At 42.3% G+C, this 24,456-nt stretch overlaps 1 protein-coding gene across 7 annotated transcripts in view; it reads right to left on the reverse strand.

Annotated features, from left to right (window-relative positions):
- Positions 1-24,456, reverse strand: part of LOC114030733 (protein-tyrosine kinase 2-beta) — a 167,988-nt gene that overhangs the window by 32,781 nt on the left and 110,751 nt on the right. For 3 of the 7 annotated variants that reach the window (XM_027845603.1, XM_027845604.1, XM_027845606.1), the window contains exons 4-12: positions 16,658-16,836; positions 13,575-13,662; positions 12,680-12,759; positions 5,804-5,866; positions 5,520-5,574; positions 5,003-5,143; positions 3,804-3,878; positions 2,969-3,070; positions 637-754 (exon numbers count right to left, since the gene is read on the reverse strand). In XM_027845603.1, coding sequence (XP_027701404.1) covers positions 637-754; positions 2,969-3,070; positions 3,804-3,878; positions 5,003-5,143; positions 5,520-5,574; positions 5,804-5,866; positions 12,680-12,759; positions 13,575-13,662; positions 16,658-16,836 — 901 coding nt within the window. Of the gene's footprint in view, positions 1-618; positions 755-2,968; positions 3,071-3,803; positions 3,879-5,002; positions 5,144-5,519; positions 5,575-5,803; positions 5,867-12,679; positions 12,760-13,574; positions 13,712-16,657; positions 16,837-24,456 lie in introns of those variants that run through there. The other 4 variants (XM_027845601.1, XM_027845605.1, XM_027845602.1 and 1 more) reach the window with 2 other exon arrangements.

Genomic DNA, 24,456 nt, shown 5'->3' on the forward strand with positions numbered 1-24,456 from the left:
TAAAGAACTGAGACTGAGAGGCCAAGTGAGTTTCCCAGGGTCATACAGGTACTAAGTAAAAGAACCGGGATTCAAACCCAGGTCCTCTGACTCCAAACCCAGCTCTCTTTCCACTTTTCTTCATTCAGGTCTTTCATTCAATGCAGTTTAATAAGCATTTATTATATATGCCTGGCACCATGCTAGACGATAGGGTTATAAAACAAGTCCTGCCCCAAAGGAACTTACATTCTATTGGGGGGAAACAACACTTATGTCTAAAATATTAACAGAATAAATACAAAGCAATTTTGGGAGAGTTGGGACTAGCAGCCTGGGGTTTCAGAAATGACCTCTTGTAAGAAATGGCATCTGAGCAGACCCTTGAAGGGAGTAGTGTAAGTGAGGAGGATGAGCATTTCAGCATGGGGGACAGGGAGGAAGGAACCAAGATGATGAGGAGGTTGGACTATGGCCCCTGAGCTCCCATCCAGCTCAACAGATCTGAGCCTATGCATCAGGAGAGAAGACAGGGCCCACCCTAAAGACAATCCCAAGGCTTCTCTTCCCATTGCCCAATTAGCTTCCTGCAGGCCTGACCTCGGGGATTCCTCAGCCCCACTCCCATCCCCCAATTACCTGTTAGAACATGCCCACCTTTCTTGGGGCAAACGATGAGAGAACCCTTATGTTCACCCTGTATCCGGCAATAACCATCAATCAGATCAGCCATATTCTCAGCCTCAGCCAGGGAGGAGGTTTTGATGGACAAGGACTGCAGAGGAAAAACCCGTGAGGACTGAGATCCATGGGAACCGTGGTGAAAATGTCCCCAGGGTAGACATGGTGGGGCCAGTCAGCCGAATCTTCCCATGCAAGAGCTGGGGGCAGCCCATGGTCTCCAGATATACTGCCTAGGCTTCTGCTCTGTTCCTCCAGCTCTGTTTCTCAGAACTTCTTCTTCTTTTTGGAGGCAATTGGGGTTAAGTGACTTGCCCAGGGTCACACTGCTAATAAGTATCTGAAGCTGCATCCTGACTCTAGGACCAGTGCTCTATCCACTGCGCCACCTAGCTGCCCCTCTCATAACTTCTTGAGATCTACCTTCTGCATCTTGAGATCAATCTCTTTGACCAGCTCCCTAATAATAATGGTAGCTAGCGTTTAAATAGCTCTTTTAAGGTTTGCAAAGCATTTTACAAATAGTATCTCATTTGATCCTCACAACAACCCTGGGAGGTAGTTTCTATTATTATATTATTACGATTCCCATTTTACAGATGGAGAAACTGAGGCAGACAGAAGTTAAGTGATTTGTCCAGCCTCATGCAGCTATTAAACATCTGAGGTCACATTTGAACTCAGGTCTTCTTTACTCCAAGTCCAGTGTTCTATCTACGTCACCACCTAGCTGTTGCTAGCCTTAAATCCTATTTGCCTTCACCAGTACTAAAAATCAAGCACTGATATTTTCCACATAAGTACCCACCTCCTAAGACACTGCTCCCCTGACTCCTTCACAACCTGAAACACTGTCGAAGAATTGGATGTTCTTTTCTCAATCAGTAATTACAACAGCTCGAATTTAATTCAAATTGCTAGGTGGAATCATGAATAGAGTTCCAGGCTTACACTCAAGAAGACCTGAGTTCAAATCCTGCCTCAAACACTTACTACCTATGTGACCCTTGGCAAGTCACTTATCTCTCCAATCCTCAGTTTTCTCATCTATAAATTGGGGATGATGATAATAGCACTTACTTTGAAAGGTCAAGTGAGGAAAAAATGGAGATTAAATGAGAAAACAGGTTAAGTCCTTTGCAAACCTTAAAGTACTACACAAATGTTAGCTATTGTTATTATTTAGTGTATTAAGGTTTGCAAAGGGCTTTTGTAGTGGATGCCACGTTTTCCCCAAACCACAAGCCCTAAGTGGCTAACTGGGCCATATGGTGCAGTTAGAAATTCAGTGTACATGTGCAGCCCCTGGTCATGATTATGTAACATGGGTGACCCAGAACAAGGATACAGTTATCATTAAAATAGGATATGGTCCTTTGGAGACATCTGGCCTATTCAAGTTCCAAATTAGGCAAGAGAACCTTACCTGCTTCACTATCTGGCTAAACGTGCTAAGGCCTGCCATTGATAGGTCCTCCCTTCCTTCCTGAAAGCTACTGTTGCTACCAACATGCACACATCCTCATGGGAACTGGGGGATATGGGGAAATCAGCATCAATGTATTATGTAACCTTGTTAAGTATCTGCATATATATCCTTGCTGCTTTTACCTAGTTAAATCACTTTGGATTTTTTTTTTTTGTCATCTGCCTCACTGTCTCAATCTTCCCAAATTCCAACTTTGCTTTTGGGACCAGTGAGCACCCTGCCCAGAACAGCTTTACATACATTATCTCATCTGATTCTTACAACAACTTTGTGAGGTATTATTATTATTATTATTATTATTATCATTCCTCATTTTATAGGTGAGGAAACTGAGGGTTGAAGAGGTTAATGACTTGCCTAGGGTCATGTAGCTAGTAAGCATTACAAACAGAATTTGAACCCAGGTTTTCCTGACTACAAGTCCAGGGCCCTATCCATACTGTCTCAGCTGACAGTGGGAAATTGAAGAGTAACATGGCATCATGGTTAGAATGCTGGACTTAAAGTCAGGAAGACTTGGGTTTGAACCCAAAGAAAAGGATAAACTTCCTCTGCCCTCAAAGAGCTCACCTTCTAATAGGAGAGATAGCATGTATATATATAGGCAGATACAGAATATATAGAGTAGACTAGAAGTGATTTCCTAGGGGAGTTCCCCTACAATGATGAAATCACAGATTTTTCACATAACCTCATAACCGGAAGCCAGGCTCCTCTTTTTTCAACTTCAGTCCCCACTAAATTGGACTCACAAGAGTCCAACCTAATTGCATTTGATGGCTCTTGTAGAGCCACCAAGACCGATGAGGGAGATCTCACCTGAGGCGCGCCTTCAATGCCCAGTTGGAGTAGGGCTTGTCCATCTTCCACCAACGTACACTTGATGGACTTTATCTGCTTGAACTCAGCCAGGCAGGTGGGCTACAGGGAATAAGTGACTCTTTATGTTCATTTAGAAAAAGGGAAACAACTAGATCTTGTTGGCTACTCAGAACCCAAGGATCAGGCCTAACTGGAACATTGGACATGGGAAGGTGTGGAGAGACTGATTGAGCAGAGAAGAGGAGGGTAGAGTTTTCCTGGGATGCTCTTACAGACAATGTTTTCTCCTTGGATCCTGGCACTGAGCAAAGTGTCTGGCATGTAGAAGGTGCTCAATAAATACTAGCTGAACTGACATGAATTAAATTTCTCTCATGGCCATCTCCTGAGGACTCTTCTATATCCCTTATTTCTTTCTACCATATCTTCCTTCATATCCTTCTATCTCATCTATTCTTCTCATGTCTGTATCTCTGTTCTGCCCTCCTCCTTCCATTGTGCCCTCTGGAATCCTGTTCTATTATTAATAAATTGCCCATCATATTAGACACTTGTGCTCCCTTCAGAAACTATTTTATAAATATCTAATATTAAATTGTCTCTGTACATGCTGTTTTTAAATGGTGTGAGGTCCTTTATTTCTCTTTTTGTATCCCAAGTGCCTAACACAGTGTCTTACACATAGTAGGTAGCACTTATTGAATGTTTATTGAATTCCCAACCCCCTTCTATGCCTTATGGAGAAGGGAATAATATAGGGGCAGCTCTGATCGCTATACCCTGAAGGGCTCCCCTCCTCCCCGTCACGTGTGCCTTATTACCCCAGGCCTACCTTTGCATCTTGACTGGTCAGCTGGCGGATGCCCTTGGGTCCGATGACCAGGTCTACAGTAATATTCCACCCTTGCTGGAAGGAAGGTAGAGAATAGAGAATAGATTATTGTACTCAATTCCTTCTCACCATACCTCAAGAACAGGCCTCCAATAAGATAAGAAGAAAACTTGCTTAAAATGGGTCAACCTTTGATTTTGTTTTGTTTTTGTACCCCTGGTGCATGCACAAAGGAAATCCTTGTGCATGCACCAGGGGTACAAAAACAAAACAAAATAATAAGCTTTTCTTATTAACTATGAAGTCTGAATGCAGATCAAAGCACATTATTTGATTTCTCTTTTTTTTGGTTTCTTCTTTCTCGTGGTTTCTCCCATTGGTTCTAATTCTTCTTTACAATATGACCAATGTGAAAATAGGTTTAATATGAATGTAAATGTTGAGCCTATATCAATTTACACACTATCTTGGGGTGAGGGAAGGGGAGAGATGGGGAGAAAATTTGGAACTCAAAATCTTATGGAAGTGATTGTTGAAAACTAAAAATAAATAAATAAATAAGTTTATTAATTAAAAAAAAAGAAAAGAAATGCTTCTTGAATTAAGTTGAATTCCATTCCTCTATTGGCTTAGAATGTGAGCTCCTTAAATTTAGGAACTTTTTGTCTTTGTATTCCCCTCACCCAGCACTCTGCATGACACATAGTAGGTGCTCGATAATGCTTGTGACTTGACTTTGTATAAGAGACTGAGGGACAGAGATTTCTTAGACTTCCAATGTCCCTCTTTGTTTTCCTTCAGCTCTGTTAGATTTCTGTAGTCCTTTTCCTCCCTCCTCAAGGAGAACCTCCCCATCCCACCTTTATACCTACCTAATACACAATAAATACACTAATAAAACAACAACAACAAACAACAAAGAGAATCATAGATATTAGAAGAGACTTCAAAATATCATCTGGTTCAGTCCCTTGGATTCAGACAGGTAAAATATTACATAACCTCATTTTATAAAGGAAACAACTGTAGCCTACTTCAGTAGATATACTTCATCTGGGTGCCCTGACCCTCAAGAACACCCAAAGCTGGGTGTTGGTTGGTTTGTTTTTCTCTCTGCTGGCCTCATTGGGCCCAGACACCGAGAAACATGGAATCTAGCACTTGGAGGGGATAAAGAAAGCTGGAGAAGAAGCCATTACTATGAGTTCACAGCGATAGGTCTCCTGGTCAATGTTGGCGAATCCGGCAAGTGTGTTGAAAAATTTCCTGACACATTCTTCTTCCTTCAGTGAGGCATACTGCTGAAAGGTTTGCTGGATCATCTTTCGGAACTGTTTGGGCTGTAAAGGAGAAGCCATAAGAGATGGAGGTGGGGAGTTGGAGCATATTGTAACTCTGCTCCTCATGATCCCTACCCTACCCTTTAAGCTACCTACCTATAGACCAGGTAAAAAAAGGACTGGAGTATAAACATGGCCAGAGAGGATGCTATCTATTATAGAAAAAATCCCCAAGACCCCACTGGTAGGCCCTATAAATTTAAACAGATGACATTACATAAAAGCATAGCTGAGAAAATCTCCTCCTTTCTATGGGCCACTCTGCTCCTAAACGGCTCTAAAACAATGAATATTCACTAGTTTCCCAAAGAAAATTTTTCCTCTTCCCTTTGCCTGACAACGAATTTGGAGAAGTTCTCTCCTCCCTCCTCCTCACCTTCAGATTCTCCTGCATCTGCTTTGGGAAAAACAGGTCCAGCCCCACCTCCTTCCTAGAAAAGAAATCAACCAATGGCAACTCATCCCAAATCCAAAGCCTCTTGTCCAATCAGAAATAAATAGGAGGGCTCGGATTTTGGGGGGAAAGGTTCCACTTGGTCCAGGAATGATTGGATCCCCCAATTTGATTCACCAAAATGGAATAAAAGTCAAGGATCTGGGGAATGGTCAAAGGGAAGAAAGGGAATGAAGAGACAGAATGGAGGGACTGTAGATACTTACTCCAGGAGCTCAAAGTTGGACTTCTTGTCAAGGGCATTGTGGGGCATGTCTTTAAAAAACCTCCTATGAAAAACAGGAGAGTTGGTGGCTAGTAAACCAAGGCTCAGCAATTAAATCACTTGTACTGATACACATTGGCCTGGGGGATCCCAAGCACCTGGGGAGACTCTGACTAGGTAGTTACAGAGTTCCACAGTCTGAATTTAAAAAAGACCCCTTCCCCCAGGGCCATTCCTAAAACTAGACCTATTGCCTATAGCTCCAGGGTGCAACGCCCCCACTCTACTGTGGCCCAAGGAGGCATCTGACAGGGAAAGAAGAGGCAATTTTGTCAGTTGGTGTGAATAAAGAATTGAGATTCCTATACACACAGAATTTTTCCTTCTTCCTATGACTAAGACGAAGCAGGTAGATATTTTCAGACATAGCTAATATAGGAATTTATTTTACTTGATAATATTAATATTTGTTATAAGGGCTTTGTTTTTCTTTTATGCGTTTTCCAGGGTGAGTGGGTAGGAGATGAGAGGTAGGGATAGAGAGAGGGGAGCAAAGAAAGAAAGAAGGGCCATAGGGGAGTATTTTTTAAAAATTCAGAGAATGGAAAGAAGTCCAGAAAAAAGCACAGACAAAAAGGATAGTTTTTAAAGGTACAGGTTGAACTTGTTATATGTTACAAAGAAAAGGAAGCTGTACATAATAGAGACTTATAGCTTCATACACAACCCTCTTCTGATATGTGTGTATGCAAATGCCCATTTTAGTGTTTGTTAAATTCAGATAAAAATCTAAAACAAATTAAAGATAAAAGCAGGTAGAACTCCCTCTTCTATTTCCTCTTCCTCTCAGTCCCCTTAGGTTTCATGTTTTGTGATATTTTTTGTTCTCTTTGAAGCTGCCCTTGATATTTATTTTAACTTGATTTCACCTAATTTTGGGGGGGGGGTACTTAGGGCTGCACTATGCTAGGAATGATCCCAGATCATATACCCACCTAGGCATGGTCTTTCTTACATAGATACTATATACTAATACACTAAGGGTCTCTAGGTCCTATTCAAAGTTGGATTATCCCAGTGGCCAGGGCTGTTCATTTCTGTGGAGAGAAGCCAAGGAAGCAGCAGCTGATGATAAGACCTTGACCTTTCCTGGTACTAAATGGCTGCTCCATATTGACCCATTGAAGTAGGTGTCCCCACTCCCACTAGACACCAGTTACTTCAGAGGTCAATCTGTCCAGTAATCCCTACTTTTTGGTGGGCCTCACATAGCTCCTCTTGGTATATTCACATATGTCTCTTCTATCCCCTTGGAAAAAGTCCTCTGGAAACCCTTCTATGCTGCAGTTAAATTAAAAACAAAACAAAACACTGTCACTATAGAAAAGATAAATAGTCAAACCATAGTAGGAAGTCTGCCTGAGATGACTATTATCCTGGACTCTTAGGATCAGAAGGAACCTTAGGTGTCACCTAGTCCAGCCTCTCGCCCCAAAAGGAATTTCCTCTTCCATATCCCTAACAGGCAGTCAGTCATCCTGTCTCTGCTGGAATATTTCCACTGATGAGGTGTTCATTACCCCACAAGGCAGCCCCTCTCACTTTCAGACAGACCTAACTAACTGAAAGAAAGTTCTTCATTATATTGAACCAAAACAAGCCTCCCATTGGCCTGGTTGCCTTGTGGAATCAAATGGTATAAAACAAATCCCTCTTCCACATGGCAACCCTTCAAATATTTGAAGATAATACCATGTCCCCCCAACACCTTCTCTTCTCCAGACTAAACATCCCCAGTTCCTTCAACTATTGCATTTAAATGAGGAAAAAAATGGCAGGGAGAATGAAGAAGAAGAGAGAATGAAATAGACAGAGAATAACAGAGACTGAAGGGTAGCTAGGTGGCTCAGTGAATAGAGCACTGGGCCTGAAATCAGGAAAACCTGAGTTCAAATCCAGTCTCAGAAACTCATTAGCCGTATGATCCTGGGCAAGTCATTTAACCTTGTTTGCCTCAGTTTCCTCATCTGTAAAATGAGCTGGAGAAGGAAATAGCAAACCATTCCAGTGTCTTTGCCAAGAAAAGCCCAAATTGGGGTAATCAAGAGTCAGACATGACTGAACAGCAATGGAAAATAGGGACTGACCAAAACAGAAAGACTCTTGTGAACTTGCCCTCTTTTCCCTACCCTGCAAGTCACTCAGTCTACAAGATTAGTGACTTTTTGGTCTCTTAAAGACTGCTTTTGATGTTCATTTTAACTGGATTTCACCTGGATGGGTGAAGGCTGGGGGGGGAGCAGAGCAGAGGAATACTAAGGCTGATGGGAACTTGGGCTTGGACACAGACAATAGTCACACTATTCTCAAATGTTAGTAACGGAGAAAAAAACTGATAGCAACAAAGTACTCAATTATCCTTTTTCTATTAAAAATATGCCATCTTAAAATAGCGATGTAAATACGAATGTAATTATGGCATAATAGTAATGAGAGAAAACACCATTTGACCTGGATTGGTCGACTCTTCCTAATCTTGATTTGTTCTCAATCGCTGCTCATATCGAGGTACAAACTTACCCTGGCTGGTTTCCTAAGTCAAGACTGTGCCCTGGCTATTTGGCAGTCAAATCTCCGGACCATTTCCTCTACTTGGTAATTACTTTGATGACCATGCTGTTGATTACCCACTCTTCCTCCACTAAACTCTTCCATTGAAATATGCCATTTATGTATAGGATGAAAGAATGAATGAGAAATATTTATTGTGTACCTATTTTAAGCCAAGCACCCTCCCCTGCTATTTCTGGGGATTTGGTTGTTTTAAAATCTTCATTGTAGGTTTATAAAGAGTATTTTATCCTCTTCACTTCTCCCCTCCCCACTCTCCTGAATCATCTAAATGTATTATGAATTGTCAGAACGGTTTCATAATAGAATCATAGGATCCAGAGATGGAAATAACCTCGTCTAATCTAATCCTCTAATTTACAGATGAGAAAACTCAGGCACAGATAATTTTGACTTGTCTAAGGTCACGAATTTAGGAAATAGAAGAAAAAATAGGAAATAGAAGAGCTCTGACTCTAAACTCTATCCACTTTATAAACTCTATTTATTACATCACACTGACTCTCTCTCCGAGTTTCCTCATATTTGTTTATTTGAAGATGGCCTCCACTCCCTACCCACCCTTACACATATCTAGAGAATCACTTAGAATCAATCAAAACTCAATAGAGGAAAAAGTCACATATAATAATACAAGTATAAATTTATCTCTGATCTGATCTAAACAAAACAAATCCCTACAGAAATGGGAACTGATTAGTCACTGCTGTCAAGGTCTCTAAAACAGCACATCTCCTGAGTACTTTCTAATGGGTTTATTGTTCTGTTTATTCAGCTTACTTAATGTTTATCTTATGTTTCAAAACTTGGACAAAGCCCATCTAACCATTAGAAAATGGAGCATTCTTATTTTCTAATGGGGAAGTTTCTGGATAGGAACCACCAATTTCAAACCCCAATTTGTGGGCAGGGAGAAGAAAGAGAAAGGAACATGAAGACAAATTAGATGCAATAATCATATTTTTATATATATGTACACATACATACATAAATACATACACATACGTACACACATACACATACATATATGTATACATACATTATATATACATATACTTCTTTTTTAAGGTGGGCAATTGAGATTTATTTGAAAAGAAAAGGTGGTAATTTCATAGCTGATGAGTTGATGTAAATGCAGTCAACATTCATTGTTATTGTTGTTGCTGTTCAGTCCTGTCTGACTCTTCGTGACCCCATTTGGGGTCTTCTTGGCATAGAAACTGAAATGGATTGTCATTTCCTTCTCTAGATCATTTTGAAGAAACTGAGGCAAACAGGGTTAAGTGACTTGCCCAGGGTCACACAGCTAGTAAGTGTCTAAGGCTGGATTTGAACTCAGGTCTTCCTGACTCCAGGCCTGATGCTCTATCCACTGTAACACCTAGCTGCCCTATAGTCAACATAGAGGATTCTTATAGAGAACCCCTTTCACCTAACCCCCAGTACCTAACACAAGTGGTCCATGATTAACTGAGCAAAGGATAATATAAATTATCTTGATCTCTCTTGGAAAAGATATTTTTCATGTAGGACCATAGACTTAGAACTAAAAGAGGCTTTAGAGACCCTCTAATTGAACCAGGTGCAGAAATAGAGGCCCAGGAATGTTAAAAGATTTGCTCAAGGTCACATGGATAATAACAGGCAGAGATGGGATCTGAACCTATGTACTCTGACTTCAGGAACCAGTGTCACTAGGAACCTATTAAGGTAGTTAATGTCTTGTCTTATTCATTCCAGGACAAATAATACCTTTATTCAGTGACTTCCTTTCAGGAAATGGAGATGGAGGGAACAGTCATGGGTCTGGTATCAATCACCCAACCAATAAAAAAACAAGCATTTATTAAGCACTTACTATACATCAGGCACTGTGCTAAGGGATGGGAATACAAAGACAAAAAGCAAAAGCAGTTCTTGCCCTTCAGGAGATTACATCCTAACAGAGAAGACAATATGTACATATATATATATATATATATATATATATATATGATGCAAAGTAGATACAAGGTACCCCTAGAAGGGAAGGCACTAGCAATAGAGGCAGGAGAAGTGGATCCGAAAGTGGTAGTAAAGCTAAGTCTTGAAAGAAGATATGGACAAAAGGCAGAAGTGAGGAGCAAGCACAGTCCAGGCATAGACACAGCTACTACAAAGGCATGAAGACAGGAGATGCAGCATTGTATGTAAGGAACAGTAAGACGGCTAGGACGGCCAGTGTGGCTGGGCAGTAAAGTGGATGGAGGTTGACAGAGAGGATGCTGGCACCATTGAGAGTGGTAAGGAATTTTAGAAGGTGGTGGATGGGGAAGGGGCAGGTGCAGGGAGGGAAGATACTGAATTCTGGTTTGGACTTGTTGAGTCTGAGATGCCTATGGGACATGTATTTCAAAATGTCCAAATAGGCAGTTTGGAATGCAGAAGGAGGACTAGGGCTGGATATATAGATCTGGAAGTAATCTGCATAGAGATGACAATAGAATCCACGGGATCTCAGGAGATCATCAAGTAAGAGAATAAAGTGAAAAGAGAAGAGGTCTCAGGCTGGAAACTCAAGGGTCACCCACAGTTAATGAGGGCATAAGATGGATGGGTCAAGCAAAGGACACTGATGAGGAGCAGTTAGACAGGTAGGAGGAGGGACAAGAGAGGTGGATCATGAACCCCCAGAAAGGAAAGAGCATGCAGAAGGAGAAGATAGTCAATAAAGTCAATGCTGCAGAGAGGTCAAGGAGAATGAGGACTGTCTATTAAAGGAGAAAATTAAGAGATCATTGGTACCTTGGGAGAGTTTGCATCCTCAGATCTGTAGAAATGGACTTTATACTCTAACTTGCAGAACTGTATTGCTTGGTTGCTAGTTGGCTGAATGTGTACCATGCTAAAGATATTTTGGAGAAAGGGAAGCAGGGAGAAATGATGGGGGAGGCCAAGCATACTGTCCTTGGAGGAGAAACATCTTCTATCCCACATCCTTTTGGGCACATTTTGCTAGAAAATCAGCAGTCCCTTCTGGCACGCTGGAGCAACTGAGGAGATCCTCCACTCTCCCCAGTACTCATCCCTCTCTGGGGATTTATGAGAAGTTCAAGTCATCCACAGGTAGGGTGTTGAAAATACTGGATTTGAAGTCAGAAGATCTGAATTTGAAATCTAACTGTGCCACTTACTACCTATGTGCCCTTAAGCATTTATTGGCCCTTACTGGGCCTTAATTTCCTTCTCTGTAAAATGAGAGGATAAAAAGCACTAGATGGTCTTTAAGGTCTCTTCCTGCTGTAGTGGTCCCTGCTATATTCCCATGGACATCCCTGAGCATCCTACACCCTGTTTTCTAGAACAAAAGCCAGAATTTTCTAATGACCCTCCAGTTTATAGGAATAGAAAGAAGGAGTCCCAGAATCTCCCTAAGATTTGGAATAATCAGTGAGCTGAATAGCTTTCTAATGCTATCCCCCACCCCTGACTCAGTCTCTTTGCAGCGGGCTGGGGTGGGCTAAATAGGATATGTAATAACTTGGAGGTGTAGCTAAATGACAATGTTCTGTCTCTATCACCACATAGTGCTAAGGATGATGTCTAGACACAACTGGGTATAAAGACAAAGGGAGACTGCTGAATGGAGACGCATTCAGACAGTGAAAGAGCAGATAAGGACAGAATATCAGACATGAGAGGGATGCTTGAATTCATCTAACCAATCCCTTCCATTGTGGAGGTGAGGATGCTGAGACACAGAAAAGTTAAATTACCTGCCCAAAGTCACTGAAGGACTTAATGACAGTCAGCAAAGATAACGAAATTAGGCCCAGATATTCCCCCCACACACACACACATACACACCCCCTCCCAGGACTCTGTCTAATCCATCAGAGTAGAATGCTTTGCTCAGTATAGTTTGTAAATGAGGTTAGAAAGATGGGTGGATGAAACAGGCTGATTTTAGGTAACTTAGGACTAAGTGCTAAAGAAGCAAACAAAGAAACTATAGGCAAATGGAGGCGGGAGGCAGGGATAGTGGACAGAAAAATAGGTCAATATGTACTACCAAGCAGCCAAATCTTAGTACCCAAGTCTCAAATCTTTTACGATTTCTCCCCTCTCCTATTCCCTCCCTTTGACTTTGAGAAGGAAGACTGGGTCAACAGTGTACAGGGAGAACAAGAAGAGATGGGCAGTCTCTGTCCATGGTACCTGGCTCACATCCAGATGGTGCCTCAGTAAGAGACTGGAAGTCACATACCTGAGCTCCAGACAGCCCAGCTGGAGTGCCATGCCTTCACTGACCTTGCTGGCATAGCGTTGCATGTAGTCATTCCGTAGCTGTGGGGCAAAAAGGGACATCAATCAATCAATCAACCAATGAGCATTTGTTAAGTGTCTACTATGTGCTAGGCACCGAACTAGGATACTAAGACAAAAACAAATAACCCCCTTCCTAAGGAACTTACATTCTATCAGAGGAGGCAACATGTATTGTACATAAGTAAATGCAATATATATATATAAATTAATGATAAGGTAATGAGGCAGGGAAATGTACTAGTAGCTAGGGAGATCAAGAAAGGCCTCATGCAGGATGGGGCTCTTCAACTGAGTTTTGAAGGAAGCAAGGGATTCTAAGAGGCAGAGGTGAGTAGAGAATGCATTCCAGATATGGGGAACAGCAAGTAGAAATGTATTGAGAAAGAAAATGGGCCCAGACCCCCGAGCTCTTTCTCTTTCATACCCACCCTCACGAAGAGCATAAGATTTAATCTCAGTTCTGTCATTGACTTGCGATATGCCCTGGGACAAGAAACTCTCTTTCCCAGGACCTGTTTTCTTTTCTTCAAGAGCCTGGTCTTCCAGGCAAGAAAGTTCCCCAGGAAAGCAGAAGAAGCAGTGGGAGCCTTGAATATAGGGTTAAACTAGGGAGACAGAAAAATGACAGCACAGAGTCTGCCTAGGAGCCAGCTGTGACATTCTAGGATTCCAAGCTAGGGGCAAAGTGGGGAAACTGGATGACAAGGCCAGGGAATGAACACCACTGAAGAGCTACCCGGATTGGCTCTCTACAAATGCTGACCTTTATTGTGTCCTCCCACACCGGCTCCCAAAGGAAGAACAAATGAGACTCAGGGTTCCAGAAGCCTCACCTGTTGGTAAAAGTAAAGCAGCGTGGTTCTATCTTCTTTCAGGGCCTCCATGAAGTCCTCTGGTAAGTAGCGGATCTGCAGGTCATACCTGAGGCAGGAAATTCAGAACCTCTGGTCTGGGGTGGGGCAGCTGGTGCCTGAAGGGGGTAAAGGGGCCAGCAGAGGAGGGGCAGAGGCAGACAAGGAGCCTGGCATGCAGGGATCCTCTTTGGATTGTACTGGGCTTTCTCTGAGCTCTTAACCAAAGCCTGTTCCCTCCCAGGGAGACAACATGGGATGGTAGAAAGAGTGATGGATTTGGAATCCAAGGAACTGAGCTCAAAGTCTCTCTCTTCCACTTGTTATCAGTATGACTTTGGGCAAGTCATTCACCTCTCTGAGCCTCAGTCTTCTCACCTATAAAATGAGGATCTCCTCTGAGGAACCTTCCAGGGTTAGATTTATCATCCAGTGATCACTGGGGTGGGGCAGAGGGTATAGAATCACATAGTCAGGTTCCCAGATTCTGCTTTAGCACCTGTCCCATTACATGATGATTGCTTCTCTGACCACTAGTAAGAGTAATAATAATAATAACCTACATAAAGTACTTAAATTTTTTCAAATCACTTTTCATACTTCACCTCATTTAAGCCTTACAACACTCTCATGAGGTAAATGTTATGGTATTATCATCCCCACTTTACAGATGAACAGACTATGGCCCAGTGAGTTTTAGTGACTTGCTCAGGGTCATACACTTAGTGTTTCCGGTAAGATTTGACCCTAGGTCTCATAGCACTTTATTCATTAAGCCATGTTGCCTCTCTGACAGCTACCTAATTATCTTTATCTTGAGTACCCTTCAAGAGTTCCAATAGAGTCCTTATATCTTCCCAACTGAGGAAGTTTCTGGGTTACAGATCACCAGTTTGGAGGCATTGTGGTACATAGGGAAAAGCACTGGCTTTGGAGTCAAAAGACTTGGGTTCAAATCCTGCTTCTGATGCTCATTAGCTTTGTGACCTTGGGCAAGTGATTTAACCTCACTAGCTTCAGTTTCCTCAATTATCAAATGAGAAGTTGGACTTGATGGATCTTGAGTCCCTTCCAGATCTAGATTTATATTCCTAAGTTCCTATGAGGTCTGTTATATGAGAACAGTGGGCTCATGGTGAGCCCGAGACAAGCTTTCCAGAACTCAATCTACAGAAACTATGGGAGGATATGAAGGTAGGGCTCTACTCAACTTCCCTAGAATTCTTCTTTTTCCCACCTGCCTAGGGTGAGCCTTGGCTATGAGAGGAAGAACTCTCCCCTTATTGTTAATGGCTGGGGCCTTTCTAATGTTGAGGACTGGGCTGACGGTCTCTGAAAGAGCCGACCTTGGAATTGGATGGAAGGAATCCCAAAGGTCCCTGTCTTTGAATAGGAAAAGGAACCCAGAGTGGATCGAGCTGAAGCCAGGGAAAGGATGCTGAGGTCTTTCTCCCAAGCAGCAGGACAGCTAAAAACACAGCAGGGCCAGGACAAGAGATTAGTTACATGAGAGTGGAGCTAATTGGCTCAAGAAGTAGATGATGCCCCTATGGTTAGAACAGGGGAATCTTAACAAGAGCTCTGAAACTCAACAAACTCAAGTTTGTTTTTTTTTATTTTCACCTTTTTAACTTTGGTAGCAAATAAAGTATTTTTAAAAACCTCAACTCTGTCTCTGGTAGCTGTGGGGTAGAAAGTGGGGTATCATTGCTCAAGCAAGGAGAATCAGGGGGTATTCAGTACACCCTGGAGGCATGAACATGGACTGGTTGCCATGGTAGAGAGTTGCATAAGGGATTGTCCTCACAGTAGCTTTGGTAAAGTTCATTTTTTATTGTGTTTTTTTTGGTTGGTTTGGGACCAAAACTATGATTTCATTGGTAAAAGGAACTCCTCTCTACCAGCAACTCATAGTCTTAGGGAGCACCCGGTATATTGAGAGATTAAGTAATTTACCTAGGGTCACACAGGTAGCAATGATGATGATGATGGCTAGCATTTAAAGCACTACCTTAGTGCTTTAAGGCTGAGGTAGTAACCTAGTGATATTTGCCAAGTGCTTTATATCCTGTCATCTCATTTGATGGAATGTGTATGATACATACAGTAATGAAGTATTGTGTATCAGAGACAGGACTTGCACCCAGGTCTTATCCTAGGCATGAAGAGGATAAATTAAATTTAGATAGCCAAGATTACAGATTTCAAGTTGGAAAGGACAGTCCGTCTGAGGCAGCTAGGTGACGCAGTGGTTAGAGTGTTAGACTTGGAATCAGGAAGTCCTGAATTCAAATTCTGCCTTAGATACTTACTGGCTGGGTCCTCATCTGTAAGACAGGGATAACAACAGTACCTACCTCCCTGGCTTGTTGCAAGGATTAATTGAATTAACATATACAAAGTGCTTTGTAGACCTTAAAGCTCTATATAAATGCTAGCTATTAATACAGAAATCTAGCTATTTTTAAGGTCATCTAGGCAAATTCTTTCTCTTTTTATTGGAGGAAAGTAAAGCCCAGAGGTCAAGTAATTTGCCCACAAAATAAATGGCTGAGCCAGGATTTGAACCCAGGTCCAAACCCATTGTACTACACTGCCTCTTTCTGATTCTGAGGTTAGGTCTCTGGAGAAGGAAGAACACTTTTGGACTAGGGCTTCCCAAGCTGGTCCTCTTTCTGTGGTGTATCTACTATCTCAGAGTCTCAGAGAAAGCACTGGGATGATGGAGAGTTCTCTAGGCCTTCAGTCAGCCCACTCCAATACACTCTCTACTCTGTTGTTGTTTTGTCATTTTCAATCATGTCCTAATCTTCATTATTCCATTTGAGGTTTTCTTGGCAAAGATACTGGAATGGTTTGCCATTTCCTTCTCCAGCTCATTTTACGGATAAGAAAACTGAGTCAAACGGGATTAAGTGACTTGCCCAGGGTCATGCAGCTAAGAGGTGTTTGTGGCCAGATTTGGACTCACAAAGATGAGCCTTCCTGACTCCAGGACCAGCATTCTATCCACTGTACCACCTAGCTGCCCATTTCTGCTCTAGGGATTTGCTTCTCTCTCCTACCTCCATTCGGCTTCGACGTGTAGACATTCATACTTCTCCTGCACCTCTCCCACCGTCAGCTGAGGGTGCAGCCAGTGGATCTCATCAGATTTCATGTGTTTCAGTCTCAGGCCATAGCACTCAGTCAACTGGATGTTGGGCCCAATCCGCCCACTTAGCAGGATAGAGGTGATGATCTCCTATAGAAGAGATGAGAGGGAGAATATGAGACTGAGGGAGAGAAGGCAAGGATCACAGATTTAGGGCTAAAGGAGAGGGCATCTAGTCCAATGGCCTCATTTTATGGATGAGGAAACTGAGGCCCCAGTGAAGTTAAGCAACTTGTCCAATGTCACACAGGCAGTAAGCAGGAAAACCAGGATTTGAACCCAAGCCCTATGACTCTTTTCACTGTCTACAAAGGAGGGAACAGAAAGAAGAGGAAATATGGAGGTAAGAAAAGATGACATGGACAGGGGGGAAAGAAAAGGATTCATCGGTAAATTCCTGCAAGGGATTTAAATCAAAATGCCAAATATTAATTGAGTTCATATAATATACAAGGCATTTTTTGAACACAGGAGAATATTAGGAATAGAGAGTAGAATAGGGCAGAGATTGAGAGTGAAGCCTATTTGACCTTATTAGACCAAGTTCAGCTGAACTGGGCACAGTCATTGTGACAGAAGAAGAGAGTCAGGAAAACCAAGCTCATGAAAAATACCTGTTGTTCAGATTATGGCATGCAAATTCACAGACAACCTACAGAACCCATCCATATCTAGGGAGTCCCACGTGCCCGGAACACTAGATAGATAGACAGACAGACAGACACACATATAAATATATAGGCATATATGTGTGTACATTATATATAAACACATATATAGACATGCACATGTATACAAATTTATGCATATATACATACATATGTATACATATATATACATATATATATATATACAGATATATGGGACAGCTAAGTGGCCCAGTGGTTAGAGTACCAGGTCTAAAGTCAGAAAGACTCATCTTCCTGAGCTCAAATCTAGCCTCAGACACTTACTAGCTGTATGACCCTGGGCAAGTCACTTAACCCTGATTGCCTGTTTTCACACCTGTAAAATGAGCTGGAGAAGGAAATGGCAAACCACTATAGTATCCTTGCCAAGAAAACTCCAGGTAGGGTCATGAAGAGTCAGACATGACTGAAACATCTCAATAACAACAAAAACATATATACACATACATGCATATATGGATATATGGGGTGTACATATACACACACATATACAGATATGTATATGTCATACATATACATATGTACATACATCTATATCTGTATCTGTTTGTCTATCTATGGCAGACATTGCTAAAAGACAATGAATGCAAAGAGATAGTTCGTTTCTTTTCCCACATACTGTTTCAAATACAGCTAGCCAGGGCAACCGAATTGGCAATACCAGCAACAGGAGAGGGGGCTATCCTTTATCTGGACACTATTTGGCTGGTGGTTTGATTGTACCACCACCTGTTGGTCAAGTTATGCACTACACTCTCTTAATGGTTCAAAAAGGATCATAGCTTTCTAGTTGGAAGGGACTTTAGAAATCATCAGCTAATTAACTAATTGATTAATTAGTTGACTGGAAGCCTGCTTTTCTGTAGGTTTGTCGAAAGCCAGAAAAGATCCAAGTCTGGAGTACAATTGCTACTGAAGCATCTCAAGTGTCCCCTGGGACACCAACCAAGCATATGCCTGGGGCACACCACTGTCAACGAGGTAATAATAACTGACATTTATATAATATTTTAAAGTTTTCAGAGCACTTTACATGCATTATCTCATTCGATCCACCTAAAAATCCTGTGAGGCAGATGCTAGCATTATCCTCATTTTACAAATGAAGAGAGACTAAGTGATTTGTCTGTGGTTGCACATCTGTTAAGTGAGGTGAGAGTCAAATTCAGTTCTTTTTGACTGCAAGTACAGTGTTCTATCCTCTATGCTACACAGAGGATGCTGAAGGGCCAATCTATATAATCATTGCGTTCCCTATCCTCATTTTTAAAAGGAGGGAAACTGAGGCCCAGAGAGATTAAAGTGACTAGCTTAGACTACACAGGTAGTTAGTGGTCAGGTTCATTACTCAATTCTCTTAAACTGTCTACCTATAACTAAATAAATTCTCCTAGTACTTAGCAGAGCACCTGGCATATAGTTGGTGCTTAATAAATGCTTGTTCATTTACTGACCCTTCCACTAGTAGAGTACCTTACAAACTGCAATGGGCACCAGAAACCATCAATAACAGACCCTCAGAGTCTGCAGAGATAATACCAAGCAGGGGGTCAAAGAGGCTGTTAGCTCTGAAGTAAGTTCCAGCTCTAGTTCTAATTTACTTTAATTCAACTAAATCCAGCAAGCCTTTATTTAGTGGCTACCATATACATGGCACCGTGCTAAGCAGGCCCTGGAAATACAATACGGAAATGAAAAACAGCCCCTGAAAGGAGATTACATTCTTCTGGGGGCTTTTACACAGTTAAGTAAGTACAAGGTCATTTGAGGAAGGAGAAAACACTAAGACTAGGGAGAGCATAAAGAAGGGCTTCCTTCAGGAAGGGGCTCTTCAGACAAGCCTGAAGAGAGACAAGGATGCTAAGGCTAGAATTAAAGAGAAAGGGTGTTCTAGGAGTATGGAATCACCTGTGCAAACGTACGATGGTGGTAAATGGAATGATGAGTTTGAGGAACAGTAAATAGGCCAGTTTAAAGGGAAATGGAAGAGAACGTGCATTTATTAAGCACCTACTATGTGCCTGTGCTTTATAAATACTATATCATTATCCAGTTTAGTTGAAACAGATATTGCATGGAAGGGACTAATATGAAATAAGTCTGGGAAAGTACTCTGGAGCCAGACTATAAAAGGTTCTAAACTTCAAATTGAAGAATTAGTATTTTATCCAGGAGGAATAGGAGTCAATGAAGCTTGTTAGGTAAGGGAGTGAAACAGTCTGCCTGTACTTTAGGAAGAGTCTAGGGGTAGCTTTATGGAGGATGGATTGGAGAGGGGAAAGCCTAGAACCAGGGTGCTCCTGAAGTATTTCAGGCAGAAAATGATGTAGGACTAACCTGGGATGTTGACCACATGATGGAGAGAAGGGGACAGATAGTAGAGATGTTGAGCACTACTTTCCATTTTCATAATGCAATTCTGGATGTTTCACTCCCGTGTCTTGGTCAGAGTCATGTGTTAGATAGAAGGACAGCCTTGGAGTCAGAAAGACCAAGATTCAAGGCCTACCTAGGACACATAATGGCCATGTGACCCTGGAAAAGTCACTTTACCTCTATCCTAAGACCCTAAGGGCAGCTCTTTAAAACTGTGTTGGAGAAAAGTATCCATCTGCATTGGTACAGGGAGGTCCCTGCACTGATAAACGCTCAGGTCCAAAAACAAATGGCAATTTCACATAGGCTCATAAGTTCCTAGATCTACAGTTAGCATTTCTTTATATAGTATCTTAAGATTAACAAAGCACCTTATATAGGTTACCTCATTTACTCCTCACAACAACCCTGGCAGGTAAGGACTAGCATTATTCCCATTTTATAGATGAGAAAATTGAGGCTGAGAGGTTAAATGCTTTGACCAGGATCACGCAGCTAGTCGGTGTCTGAAGCAGGATTCAAACTCAGGTCATCCTAACTTCAAGTCCAATGTTCTACCCAGGGCACCACCTGCTGCCTCATAAGCCATCCAGTCCAACCTACTCATTTGACATAATAATAAGTAACATTTATACAGCCCTAAAGGTTTATAAAGGCTTTACAAGCATTATATGACTTGTAGATGAGACCTCCCAAATGTATTCTCTCCGCTATTAGAATGTGAGCCCCTTGAGGGCTGGGGATCGACTCTACTTTTCTGTTTGTATCCCTAGTGCTTAGCATGGGTGCTTTGTATATAGTATGTCTACAATAAATACTTTTTAATTCATTCATTTGTTACCTCATTTGATAGTCAAAGTAGCCCTACAAGGTAGGTGTTATTATTACCTCAGTTTTACTGACAGGGAAACTGAGGCTCAGAGAGTCTAAGTGACTTGCCCAAAGTCACAAAGCAAACAGCAATTGTCTGTGGTAGTAGTGGAACCCAAGAATACCTGATGTCTAGTCCAGGACCCTACTTACTATACTATGCTATGCAGTGGCGTTGGGGGGGAGGCAGATAGAAAGAAGAGAGAGGAGAAGAAAACAGGAAAGAGAAGAGAGAGAGAGGGCAGGGGGAAGAGAAGGAGGAGACAGAAGGAGAAGGGGAAGAGAAGAGGAAAGAGTGAGAAAGAGGGATGAGAGAGGGGGTGAGAGAAGGGGAGACAGAAGGAAGAGAGGAGGGAAGAGAAGGGGGAGACAGAGGAGGGAGGGGGAAAAGAAGTGAGGAAAAGAGGAAGGAAAGAGGGGAAAGAGAAAGAGGGAGAGGGAGGGAGGAAGAGAAAGAATGAGGGAGAGGGGGGAAAGAAAGAGAACACATTAACAATCAACAAATATTTTAAGCACCAACATTTTAGACCAGTGTCATACCATGTGGTGCCCTTAGGCGATGCTGAACTGTGGTATAAGGAAGTATTTGCAGCTTGTTTCTTTTTAATCAAGGAGAAAAGGGAAAAAGAAAACTTAGTGGGGGAGTAGGGATTTCAAGAGATCCATCAGAGGAGGAGGAGTGTTGGACAAACTTGGCAAGATTCAGAGACATTCCTGGTACAGAGTGTTCAGATAGATAAGGGACAGGCATGGAGGTTGTAAACAGAGAAAAAGTGAGAAAATGGAAGACTGCCTATGAGTGACCCCAAGAAGTCCTTTGGCAAGACCTATCTGTTGACCCAGGGCCTGGGTTTTAATCTTACTGTGTGGGAAGAGGGGAGCTGCCATTTCCTGGAGTAAAGTTTCTTGTGGCCAGGCTGCAAGGAGTCTGGAGTGGGTAGGGTCTGTGTGAGTGTGTGTGAGTGTGTGTGTGTATGTGTGTGTGTGTTTGTGTGTGGTGTGTGAGTGTGTGGGCTGTGTGTCTGTGTGTGAGTGTGTGTGTGTGTCTGTGTGTGTGTGCGTGCGTGTTTGGTTAAGCAGGCGCCCGACCTTTTGGCACTAGAACCACAGGAAGCCAGATGGCTGCCTCTGAAAAGGACCCATAAAATGAAAAGGAAGAGTGTCCAGGCGAGAGAATCAGACCCAAAGGACAGGGAAGCTGGGAAAATGGGAGAGTAAATCCCAGTACTAGGAGGCAGGACTCCTGGATTTCCAGCTCCCCCTCACTGCTGCCTCCCTTCAGTAAGGTGTATGTGTGTGTGTGTGTGTGTGTGTATGTGTGTGTGTGTGTGCGCTACATAGATCATTCTCAAAAACTGAGCAAGATTAAGTCCACCTTATTGCCCATAGGGCCTTGGGAAAGTCACTTCCCTTCCCTAGGATTCACTTTCCTCATTTGAAAAATGAGGATGTTGGATTGACTAGAAGATCCCTTCCAGGTCTAAACCTTGTCTTTGGACCTCTACGATGGTCCTAGGTTGGTCAATCAGTATGTCAGTCAACAAGAATTTATTAAGCACTTTATTTTTATTTATTTATTCATTAAGCTGAAGATATAAAGAAAGGTAAAGAACAATCCCTGCTTTCATGGAGCTTACAATCTAAGGAGAGAGATAACATGCAGACCATGCACAAATAAGATTTATACAGGATAAATTAGAGATAATCAATGGAGGGAAGGCACTGGGGCTAAGGGGTATTGCAAAAGACTTTGTGCAGAAGGTTCGACTTTAGAAGAGCCTTGAAGGAAGCCAGGGAATCTAGAAGGCAGAGGTGAGGATGGAGAGTCTCAGCATGGGGGACAACAATTAAAAATGCATGGAAATGGGAGCTAGAGTGGCTAGTCTGAGAAACAGCAAGGAGGCCGGCATCACTGGATCACACAGTATGTGGCGTGGGGAGAGAGTAAGTTAGGTGGGACGAGGTCATAAAGGGGTGTGAATGTCAAATAGAGAATTCTATATTTGTTCTGGGAGGTGATATGGAGCCACTGAAGTTGACTGAATGAGAGGGTAACATGGGTAGCCTTATGCTTTAGGCACATCACACGGGCAGCTGAGTGGAAGATGAACTAGAGTGGGGAGAGCCTTGAGGCAGAGACGACCGAGGAGCAGACCATCGCACTGGTCTAGGCGTGAGGTCATGAGTGCCCACTCCAGGGCAGCAGTGACATCAGAGGAGAGAAAGAGACACGTCGGTAGAAAAGGCAGAAGTCAGAGGCCTTGGCAAGAGACTGGACGGAGGGGCAAGTGTGTGTGTGTGTATGTGTGACAGAGGAAGACATCTAAGCTTGGGTGGCTGGCCAGAAGGGGGGCCCTGCACAGTCCTGACTCCTTTCCTCTTTAAAACACTACCTCATGACAAACAACTGGAAATTGAGAGGATGCCCAACAATCGGAAAATGGCCAAACAAGTTGTGGTATATGATTGTGATGGAATACTGTTGTGCTATCAGAAATGACGAGCAGGATGCTCTCAGAAAACCTGGGAAGACTGATATGAACTGATGCAAAATGAAGTTAGCAGAACCAGGAGAACGCTGTACACACTAACAGCAACACTGTATGATGATCAACTGCGAATGACTTAGCTATTCTTAGAATACAATGATCCAAGACAATTCCAAAAGACTAATGATGAAAAATGTTATCCACCTCCAGAGAAAGAACTTATGGAATCTGAATGCAGATAGAAGCGCACTTTTTGACTTTATCTTTCTTGTTTTGTTATCTTTCACAACACAGTTAATATGAAAATAAAAATGAGATGAAATACTGCCTCAGTTCCTATTCTGTCCCAATCTGGGTCTAGATCCTATAACCCCACATGCCCCCAATTACTCTGACCACAAAATGAAAACAACGCTCAAGAGGCAGTTGAAAGAATGGGAAGACACAAAAGCTTTGAATCTAAACCCCTCAACTTCACCCACTCCAATTACCATGAAAAGGTCTTTCTGCTAGTCAGATGGAACTGGCAAGGCTTTTGAAGCTATGGACTTGACTTCCAGCTCCCTCCTTTTCCAGTGAGGAACCATTCTCCTTTCTCTGTACCTGAATTTCCTTGACTTCCAAAGGGAGAGAAGCAATAATAGAGTAGAAGGAGTATTGGCTTTGGAGTCAGAGGATGTGGCTTTTAATCTTAGCTTAGCTTTTTTTGTTTTCATTTTCATCTGTAAAATGGAGATGCAGCACGATGGAAAGAATGCTGAGTCAGAAGGCCTGGGTCCCACCTTTAACTTCTTACTACCTTTATGATCTTGAGCGAGTGACTTAGCTTTCCTTGGCTTCCATTTCCTCATTTGTAAAATTAGGGGTTGGGTTAGGGGGCCTCTGAAGTCCCTTCCAGCTGTAGTTTTATGATCCTGTCATGTTTGTACTATGTATCTCAAAGTTATTGTGAAGGAAGGGTAAGAATGGAGACTGGACCTGTGATTTCACCAGTAAAAGGAACTCCCAGGTGAGGAGACTCGTAGGCAGGCACCTTCAATTTAGAGTCTTACAGAGCTACCAAGAGCAGTGGTGTCAAACTCAAATAGAAATGGATCCCTGTGGATTGCATATTGACTTAGAAAGCACAAATTAACATTATCTATGCTGTAGTATATTTTTCATTTATTTTGTCAAACGTTTCCCAATTACATTTTTAATCTGGTTCAGGCAGCACTGGGGAGTTTTTCTGAGTGTGGCAGGTGAATTTGACTCCTCTGCTAATTGAATGAGAGGTTAAGCAGCAC

Source organism: Vombatus ursinus, unplaced genomic scaffold (assembly GCF_900497805.2).
Source record: "Vombatus ursinus unplaced genomic scaffold, bare-nosed wombat genome assembly UNPS02014991.1, whole genome shotgun sequence".
NCBI lineage: Eukaryota > Metazoa > Chordata > Mammalia > Diprotodontia > Vombatidae > Vombatus > Vombatus ursinus.